General features: G+C 35.6%; 1 protein-coding gene across 2 annotated transcripts in view; it reads left to right on the plus strand.

Moving 5' to 3' along the window:
• The window catches only part of RNF2 (ring finger protein 2), a 54,885-nt gene extending 44,396 nt beyond the window's left edge, over positions 1–10,489 (plus strand). The window contains exons 3-7 of one of the 2 annotated variants that reach the window (XM_032612819.1): positions 343–503; positions 1,140–1,355; positions 7,693–7,965; positions 9,033–9,204; positions 9,544–10,489. In XM_032612819.1, coding sequence (XP_032468710.1) covers positions 343–503; positions 1,140–1,355; positions 7,693–7,965; positions 9,033–9,204; positions 9,544–9,645 — 924 coding nt within the window. In that variant the 3' untranslated portion in view covers positions 9,646–10,489. The remainder of the gene's footprint in view (positions 1–342; positions 504–1,139; positions 1,356–7,692; positions 7,966–9,032; positions 9,205–9,543) is intronic. The other variant, XM_032612829.1, reaches the window with a different exon arrangement.
• Positions 10,490–10,779: the final 290 nt, after the last annotated feature.

Raw genomic sequence — 10,779 nt, forward strand, 5'->3', positions numbered from 1 at the left:
CTAGTTGTAGAACTAATAGAACCTAAGCCATCTGATTCCATATTCAATGCTTTTTTTATTGCTATACCAGGGTGATTTAACATTAGTTATCTTTTAAATGTATAATATGTTATCTTTAGTATTAAAATTAAGGGCATTTATATAATGATTTGGTGCTGGGGCTGAGGGGAGTTGGAGGAGATTATAGCTAAAACAAGATTGGTTGTGAGTTAACAGTGATGGTGACTGGGTGATGGGTATATAGATGTTCATTTTTGACATTTTCTATATTCTTACGTTTGAACTTGTCCATAATTTTTTTTAATTAGGTAGCATTTAGTTTTAAAGTGATGCTTTTTACAGGAGGCAATAACGGATGGCTTGGAAATTGTGGTTTCACCTCGAAGTCTACACAGTGAATTAATGTGCCCAATTTGTTTGGATATGTTGAAGAACACCATGACTACAAAAGAGTGTTTACATCGTTTTTGTGCAGACTGCATTATCACAGCCCTCAGAAGTGGGTATGTTAAAATGAATTATGCTAGGTACTTAAATTATACAAGGACAGTGTTCTAGTGCTCTGTGGGTTTTGAGAAATACATTTTCTATAAGTGTTCATTTGAGAATTGGAAATTTATCTAAAGTCTAGGTTTTAATTATTGGAGAATCTTTGTTTTGAAACAGTTGATTTTATATAGTTTTAGAAGCTTTTTAGGATGAGTTTTTGTTTTGAGGAAATTACAAAGCATGAAACCATGATTTTCTCACTGTCCTGATGAATATTTTAATAAAATAATTCATAACATATAAATTAATATATATTAGTGGATAGTTTTTCCATGTATAGCATGGATATCAGAAACGGGAAATTTAGGAAGGAATAGATTTTTATTTCTAAAATGGTTATATATAATTTATCATGGGGAAGTATTTAGTTTTTTCTCTATTGGCAAGTAGTATGGAGAGTCTCATGTTTCAAAAATCTTGCTTAGTCACTAGTCAGATATTCAAGGAAAGTCAGGTTAATCAGTTTAAATTTCTGCGACTTAGTAAAGCTATTGGAATAAAGATGATAATTATCTGGAAGCTGGCTATTTTTGTCTTTAGCCCAAAGATCCTGGCATTATTTACATTTTCTTTTCTCTCTTTTTATTTAGCAATAAAGAATGCCCTACCTGTCGGAAAAAGCTAGTTTCCAAAAGATCACTAAGACCAGACCCAAACTTTGATGCACTCATCAGCAAAATTTATCCAAGTCGTGATGAGTATGAAGCTCATCAAGAAAGAGTATTAGCCAGGATCAACAAGCACAATAATCAGCAAGCACTCAGTCACAGCATTGAGGAAGGACTGAAGATACAGGCCATGAACAGGTATATGGGAGAGAAGGCCAGGCAGGGCGGCCATTTTTCCACTCTATTAAATACTGAATTAACACCCTCCATTTTGAGAAAGATAAATGCAGTAACAAATAGTAGTTCTGTGTGGTTACCTTTTCTTGAAGGTATAAAATATGTCTCTAGGCCTAATACGGTATTCCATTTAAAGTACTAGAGTCTTAAAAAAACAACAAGACAAATACCCTCTTATACCCACTTCTGCCTCCACTTACCATTGTATTTCTTCTCTTTAAAAGAGTTGTCTGTGCTTACTATATTCAATACTTCTACTGTCCCATTTTGAACTCCCCCAGTCAGGCTTTATCCCAATGCCCCGTATCACCCTTGTTGAAGTTACCATTGACCTCCACATTGCAAAACCCAATTGCTGATTCTCAGATCTCATCTTACTTAGCAGCATTTTATACAGGTGATTTCTCTTTTCTCTTTGACTGGTTTCCTTCCGCTGGCTTTCAAGAGACGATATTCTCCTGGTTCCCTTTGTATGTCGTTAGCTGTTCCTTATTTCAAACTTAACATGTTCAGTACTGAACTTGTAATTCTTATCCCCTACTTCTATTCATTCTTGCTCATTTTAGTTGATGGCAACTCCATCATCCTACTTGCTTTAGCCAAAAACTTTGGAGTTACCTTTCACCTCTCTCTTTTTTCCCAGTCCGTATTCCAGTTTGTGAATAAATATATTTTTAGCTTTTTCCATAATATATCCAAATTGGTCTAGGCAGCCACCATCTTTCATTTGAAAGTGTTGAAATAGCCTCCCAATTGGTCTTTCAATTTACCATGCTTACCTCCACATTGTCTGTGCTCAGCACAGCAGCCAGAGTGATAAATTGGAAGTCAGGTCATAGTTCTCCTTTGCTTTGAAGCCTCTAATAGCTTCTGTTCACAGTCAGGTTAAAAGACTTTAATGATAGCTTCCAAGACCCTATATAATCTGAGCACTTTCCTCACCCCTATTCTCTTTTCTGCTCTGACATCTCCTGATATGTTTAGGCCTCAGGGAGAGTCAGCATCTTCCGAAGCCACATCGCAATTAAGCCAGCCACCAATAAAGCCACATCCCAATCTAGTGGCTTTCACCTTGGCTGAATATCAGAATCACTTGGAAAGCTTTTAAATCCTAGGGCCTCAAAGGCATCACTCCAGACTAAGTAAATCAAAATCTTTGATTGGGGTACAGGCATTCATATTTTAAAAGTTCCAGAAGTGGTTCTGAAGAGTAAACTTTTAGTCTTTTACCAGGAGAAAGAATCCCCTTCATAAAATCCTTTATAGATAGACCTTTCATTTTGCTTGAACATTTCTAGTGGTGGGAGTATGTGATAGAAGCTTCTTTCATTTGTTAATAACTTTATTAAAGCTTCTTGGCTGTTTTTAAGACTTAGCAAGCTTGTTTCTGCCTCAGGGCCTTTATACTTCCTGTTCTCTCTTTCAGGAACCCTCTTCTTCTAGATAGTCCACATGGTACACACACTCATTCTTCAGGTGTCTGCTAAGTTCCCGTCTTCCACCACAGGACTCCATACTTTCTTACCCTCTCTGCCTCATTTTTCTTCATAGCACTTATCATTCTCTGAACATGTGTGTGTTATTTGCTGTACTAGAATAATACAAGCCCTAAGAGGGTAGAGACTGTGTATTACTGATCTTATAACACCAGTACATAGAACTACGTTTGGCTTAAAGTAAATAGTTTTGTATGAATATATATATTTTTAAAGTTCTTCCCTTATATTGAATTAAAATTAGTCTTTTGTGTGTAGCAGTCTTGATATATCTTTGTCAAAATACTTATATTGGGTTCTATATTTATTTCAGATTCTGCTTCTATCTACTAATCCTCAAATTCATATAAATATACATTCTTACATGCTCCTCTAAAGGCTAAATATTTACATTCCTAATTTCTTTTATTCCTCATATGACATTCAAGTTTGTTGGTGTATAATTCTTGAAATGCTACCTCTAGAATAGTATGTAGTGTTATGGATATGATTTGATAAATGCAGGATATGATAGGCTATTGATCTACCTCCATTATCTGAACATTATTTTATGAATGCTGCCTGAAATTACATTAATCTAGCTGTGTTCTTTGGAAAGAAATGTGAGGTAAAAATAAATACATTAGACAAGTAACCCTGTTGAGTATTTTGTTTGTTTCATTATTTTGGTCTTTCCATATCACAGTAGAAAATTATGGTAAAAAACATAAAATTTACCATATTCAGCATTTTTAAATATACAGTGCAGTATTGTAAGTGCATTCACACAGTTGTACAATCACTTTCCAGAACTCTTTTCATCTTATAAAACAAACTCTGTACCCATTAAGCGACAGTTCCTCATTTCTTCCTCCTCTCCTCAGCTCCTGGTAACCACCATTCTACTTTGTGTTTCTGTGATTTTGATTACTTCAAATACCTCATATATGTGGAATCATACAGTATTTGTCTTTCTGTGATTGGCTTAATGTCTTCAAAGTTTATCCATGTTGTAGCACCTGCAGAATTTCCTTCCTTTTTAAGACTAATCCATTGTATGTGTTCACTTTTTTTTTTTTATAAATTTATTTATTTTTGGCTGCATTGGGTGTTTGTTGCTGCACACAGGCTTTCTCTAGTTGCGGTGAGCGGGGGCTACTCTTCATTGCAGTGTGCGTGCTTCTCATTGTGGTGGCTTCTCTTGTTGCGGAGCAGGGGTTCTAGGCGTGCAGGCTTCAGTAGTTGTGGTGTGCAGGCTCAGTAGTTGTGGTTTGCGGGCTCTAGATCGCAGGCTCAGTAGTTGTGGCACATGGGCTTAGTTGCTCTGCAGCATGTGGGATCTTCTAGGACTAGGGATCGAACCTGTGTCCCCTGCATTGTCAGGCAGATTCTTAACCAGTGTGCCACCAGGGAAGTCCCAGTGTTCATATATTTTTGAATCATAGTTTTGTCAGTTAACATATTAGTCACCCCCTCTTAATTTTAAAATGCTGTATGGATTTCATAAACAGTATTTTATTTTTGAGGGGGAAAAAAAGTTCTTGAGCATCTTTCCTAAGCAAGGATGCTCACTCGCACCACTTCTATTCAACATGGTATTGGAAGTCCTAGCCACAGTAGTCAAAACAAAAAAGAAAGGGAGGGAGGGTATCCAAATAGGAGGGGAAGAGGTAAAATTGTCATTATATGCAAATGACATAATACTCTATAGAAAACTGTAAAGACTCCACACAGAAACTATTAGAACTAATAAATGAATTCAGCAGAGTAGCAGGATACAAGATTAATATACAGAAATCTGTTACATTTCTTTACACTAACAACGAAGTATCAGGAAGAGAAAGTAACAAAACAGAACAATCCTGTTTAAAATTGCTTCAAAAAAAAAAAACCCTAGGAATAAATTTAACCAAGGAAGTAAAAGACCTATATGCTGAGAACTATAAAATTGATAAAGGAAATAGAAGATGATTCAAAGAAATGGAAAGACATCCCATGTTCTTGAATTGGAAGAATTAATATTGTTAAAATGGGCATACTACTCAAAGCAGTCTACACATTTAATGCTATCCCTGTCAAATTACCCATGGCATTTTTCACAGAACTAGAATAAATAATCCTAAAATTTATATGAAACCACAAAAGACCTAGAATTGCCAGAGCAATCCTGAGGAAAAAGAACAAAGCTGGAGGCATAACCCTCCCAGACTTCCGACAAGACTACAAAGCTACAGTTATGAAAACAGCATGGTACTGGTGCAAAAACAGACATACAGATCAGTGGAACAGAATTAAGAGCCCAGAAATAAACCCACACAACCTGTGGTCAACTAATCTTTGACAAAGAAGGCAAGAATATACAATGGAGAAAAGAGTTTCTTTAGCAGGTGGTGTTGTGGAAAGCTGGACAGCCACATGTAAATCCATGAAGTTAGAACATGGCTTCATACCATACACAAAAATAAACTAAAAATGTCTTAAAGACTTATATATAAGACATGACACGATAAAACTCCTAGAAGAGAGTATAGGCAAAACATTCTCTGATGTAAATTGCAGCAGTATTTTTTTAGATCAGTCTCCCAAGGCAAAATAAATAAAAGCAAAAGTAAACAAATGAGACCTAATCAAACTTATAAGCTTTTGCACAGCAAAGGAAACCATAAACAAACCAAAAAGACAGCTTACAGACTGGGAGAAAATAGTTGCAAATGATGAGACTGACAAGGGCTTAATTTCAAAAATATATAAACACCTCATACAACTAAGTATCAAAAATCAAACAACCCAATCAAAAAATGGACAGAAGACCTAAATAGGCATTTCTCTAAAGAAGACATACATGTAGCCAGCAGGCACATGAAAAGATGCTCAACATCACTGATTATTAGAGAAATGCAAATAAAAACTACAAGGAGGTATCACCTTACTCTGATCTGAATGGCCATCATCAAAAGTCTACAAATAATAAATACTGGAGAAGGTGTGGAGAAAAGGGAGCCAGCCCTCCTACACTGTTGGTGGAAATGTAAATTGGTGCAGCACTGTGGAGAACAGTATGGAGGTTCCTTAAAAAACTAAAAATAGAGTTACTATATGATCCGGCAGTCCCACTCCGGGGCATATATCCAGAAAAGGTGAAAACTAATTTGAAAAGATACATGCATCCCAGTGTTAATTGTAGCACTGTTTACATTAGTCAAGACATGGAAGCAACCCAAGTGTCCATAACAGATGAATGGATAAAGAAGGTGTGGTACGTACACACACACACACACACACACACACACACACACACTCGCTCACTCTCTCTCTCTGAAATATTAGCCATAAAAAATGAAATACTGTCATTCATAGCAAAAGTGGAGATTATCATACTGAGTGAAGTAAGAGAAAGACAAATATATGATATCACTTATATGTGGAATCAAAAAAATAATACACATGAGCTTATTTACAAAACAGACTCATGGACATGGAAAACAAACTTATATTTACCAAAGGGGAAAAGGGGAGGGGGAGGGATAAAGTAGAGGAGTATGGGTTTAACAGATACGCATCACTATATATGAAATAGATAAACAAGGATTTACTGTATATAGCACAAGAAACTATATTCAATATCTTGTAATAACCTACAATGGAAAAGAATCTGAAAAAGAATTTTATATACATATGTATGTATGTATGTGTGTATATAACTTACTTTACACCCAGAACTAACACAGAATTGTAAATCAACTATAGTTCAATTTAAAAAAAAAGTTCTTGAGCATCTTTCCCAAGCAGTGGGCTATTATTTCCTTGTTCTGGCAATAAAAATGTAGTAATGACGCTATTCTTAGAAGTGCATGTCGTTCTTTCATATTTCTTTTTCATCACATATTCCCTCCTTTTTTCTTGTATATACAGCTGGAGAGGCAATACATATGATAGAAAGAATGTGTATCGAGTTCTTCCTCTGGTTCTGGTGCTTACTAGCTTATAACCATGGACCATGGACCTCAGTTTCATTGGTTTTTCTCAATTATAAAATGATAATAACGTTAACTGCCTTAATAGTTGTTTTGATGGGTAAATAAGATGTATACACAAAGTACCTTGCCCAGTTACTGGTTTTTAGTATTTGAGCTTGTTAGAGAGCTGCTTCTGTGTTTATGCTCCATATTTAGATACCATCGCATCTTCTGCATTGGAATAATTTTGCATTGCATTAGCAGACTTTGGGTGAGGTCAGCAGCGGGCAGGTAGTGCTTACCATTACTCTTAAATCCTGTTTCCTTAAGAAATTCTAATTAAAAAGGCATAAATATCGTCCCTCAGAACTGTGAATTTTTCATAACTGAATTATGCCTTTCTTTAGATTTAAAATCTCATAATAAAGGAAATCATCAAAATGTAAATATTTGCCAATAATTCCTATAATCAATAAAGAAAAGTTTTAAGGGAATATAAACATTTGTTTAATTTATTCAGATGTTTGCCTGTGTATAAGTGACATTCCCTAGACCTTTCAGAGACATGTGGAAAATAAATGACATTATTCAACTTGGAGCAAATTCAGTTATCAAGATGTTTTTAGAATTTAGTTTTGGGGTTTTTTTTTTTTTTTTTTTTTTTTTGCTACGCTGTGTGGCTTGCGGGGTCTCAGTTCCCCGACCAGGGATTGAACCCAGGCCATGGCAGTAAAAGCCCGGAATCCTAACCATTAGACCACCAGGGAACTTAGAATTTAGTAAATTCAGTAAACATACTTCAAAATTGATGCATTGAAAAGGCCTAAATGAAGATTTCATGTTTTTTGTTTTGTTTTCCTTAACTAGATTACAGCGAGGCAAGAAACAACAGATTGAAAATGGTAGTGGAGCAGAAGACAATGGAGACAGTTCTCACTGTAGTAATGCATCCACACATAGCAATCAGGAAGCAGGACCTAGTAACAAACGGACCAAAACATCTGATGATTCTGGGCTTGAGCTTGATAATAACAATGCAACAGTGGCAATTGATCCAGTAATGGATGGTGCTAGTGAAATTGAATTAGTATTCAGGCCTCATCCCACACTTATGGAAAAAGATGACAGTGCACAGACAAGGTAAGCTTGTGGGTTAGTTTCAGATTATCTGAATTTAGAATGTTAGAATGTTAAGGAGTTAAAAGGCAATTTTAGATAAGAATTAAGGGTGACATTTATCATCCCATTGATTGCCAGGGTTTGGTTGGATATTTTGGCTGCCTGAATTGTTGCTTTTGTCTTTCCTCATGTGCTTCCCACCCACAGTTGCGTATCTGAAAGGAATGACCCTTCTAGATAGAGGAGGAGAAAGGATCATTTAAATTTCTTAACAGTGATGCTAGGGTGCCAGAAGGCTCTAAAATTCATGCTGGCCAGGATGGCTGCTTTACCACTATATAACTCTAGAGAGCCTGTCCTTGAGTGCATATAAACATCAAATATTTGTTGAGTGAGTGAGTAAATGGTATACGATGCTTTAAAAAACAATTAGCACTTCAGTGCTTTGTCTTAAAAACCTAAAATTTATTAATTCTTAGACAAGAAGAAATTTGCTCATATTCTTAGTATTCTTCTTGCTGCTGTAGGCTCAAAACTTCTGATCATTGGGATTGAGGGGTATGTTCTTTTTTTTCCTCTCAGTACAGTGTTATTTCTATTTGATTTTTGTCATTCTGTGTCATATTTTATGGATGGTAAGGTAGGTAGAGCTTTCATGGCCTGGTAGATAGTGAGCTTGTACTTTTACCGTTTCTGTACCTTTTCAATAAGAAATTTTTAGATAATAGAGGAATAAATTTCTGGTATTTTGTCAATAATTGAGACATTTTACATTTTATATACCTTTTTAGAAATGTATTAGTTTTGTTTTGTTTTGTTTTTGCGGTACTCTTACTGTTATGGCCTCTCCCGTTGCGGAGCACAGGCTCCGGACGCACAGGCTCAGCGGCCATGGCTCACGGGCCTAGCCACTCTGTGGCATGTGGGATCTTCCCAGACAGGGGCACGAACCCGTGTCCCCTGCATCAGCAGGTGGACTCTCAACCACTGCGCCACCAGGGAAGCCCTTAGAAATGTATTAGTTTTATAATTTATGTATGTTTTATCACTAATCTAGAAAGTAAGGTTTTAATGATTTATTTTTCCAGGTACATAAAGACTTCAGGTAATGCCACTGTTGATCACTTATCCAAGTATCTGGCTGTGAGGTTAGCTTTAGAAGAACTTCGAAACAAAGGAGAATCAAACCAGATGAACCTTGATACAGCCAGTGAGAAGCAGTATACCATTTACATAGCAACAGCCAGTGGCCAGTTCACTGTAAGTATTTAAAATAATAGGCTGTTGAAATTGGGAGTACATTGATCATCTGAGAGTGGCAGGTTGTGGGGTGGGGCCTAATAAAATGGTACAGACTCTGGAAGGAGGAGAAATTGCAACAGGTAGTTAACTTGACATATCCTTTGTTCTTTTATGAATAGTGTAAGTGACAAGTTTATCATAGGATTTTTTTTTAAGATGGACTTTTTTAAAATTGGGGTATAGTTGTTTTACATTGTTGTGCTAAGATGGACTTCTCTGTTCCATCTCACAATTTTGTGCTTTGAGCAGTTTTCATAATTCTTTTTTTGTTTGTTTTTGTTTTTGTTTTTGTTTTAGGTGTTAAATGGCTCTTTTTCTTTGGAATTGGTCAGTGAGAAATACTGGAAGGTGAACAAACCCATGGAACTTTATTATGCACCCACAAAGGAGCACAAATGAGCTTTTACTAAAACCAATTCTGAGAATGAACTTTTTTATAGCCTATTTCTTTAATATTAAAGATGTACCGTCATTACTTTTATGGACAGAACATTGGATATGTTGTTCAATTTTCTTTCTGAGCCAGATTCGTTTACACTATTAGAATCTTTTCCCCTTAATTTAAGATATCCTTTTTTGGAAGGGACTGCAGTTATTCAGTACTTTTTCTTTCCTTTTAAAACTATATCTAGGGTTGTATGTTTTCACAAAGTGTGGTTCCATTTGGAGCATCTTAGAGCTTTTGACCCAGGAATTTTTCATAGTTCTGTATTCTTAAGTGAAGATTCAGTTGGCCATCCTTTCCCCTCCCCTCAGAAGTTTTTTAGGCCTACAGAATGTTAAATAATATGTATTTTGACTTTTTTTCCTGGAGTCTTGTATATTTATAGTTTTCTATATAAGCTGTAGTATCTTCATGAAGACCAAGGCTCAAATTTACTGTGCGTAAAAAACAATTCTCATAGGATTATTATTTTCATGGTGTTTTCTTCCATAATATCTCATTTTTTAAAAAAAAGTTCTTTATGAACTTAGTGTCCATTGTCATGCAATGTTATTTTCTTCCATTTTTTTCTCTCTAATTTTGGAATTTCTGATCCTGGGAAAGAGAACCAAACAAGATCTCAAGTTCTGTGAGAACTTGGTTCATTCACAGATTTCACTGAAGAAAGAAAAATTAAATTGGTCTTATGTAGTCTTCAGGTGTATATTTAAAGAAGTCTTTTTTGCATTAGTTCTACTGTCACCTCAGTTCCTTTATTATGTGTTATGTTTTTTCCTATTAAAATACCAGAGACATGGAGATATTTTGCACTTTAGCCTTGATGAAAAGTACAAGATATGTTCAAAGCTTCCCTGATTCTTTTCTTATTGGTAGCCACATAAGTTTCAAAAATAACATGGTACATAGAAGTAACAATGGGGAAAAATTTGCTTCTGTTTGAAAAGTGTGTTTAGCATTTTGGGTTGCCATATCAGTTTATAAATTTTGGTGCTCTGCTAATTATACTCTTTCTAGAGAAGCAAGTTAATGGAGCTTGAGCCCTGCCTTGATGTGTAGTGAAAGATAATTCTGTAGAAGAATGTCAGCCA

Source organism: Phocoena sinus, chromosome 1 (genome assembly GCF_008692025.1).
Source record: "Phocoena sinus isolate mPhoSin1 chromosome 1, mPhoSin1.pri, whole genome shotgun sequence".
NCBI classification, from domain to species: Eukaryota; Metazoa; Chordata; class Mammalia; order Artiodactyla; family Phocoenidae; genus Phocoena; species Phocoena sinus.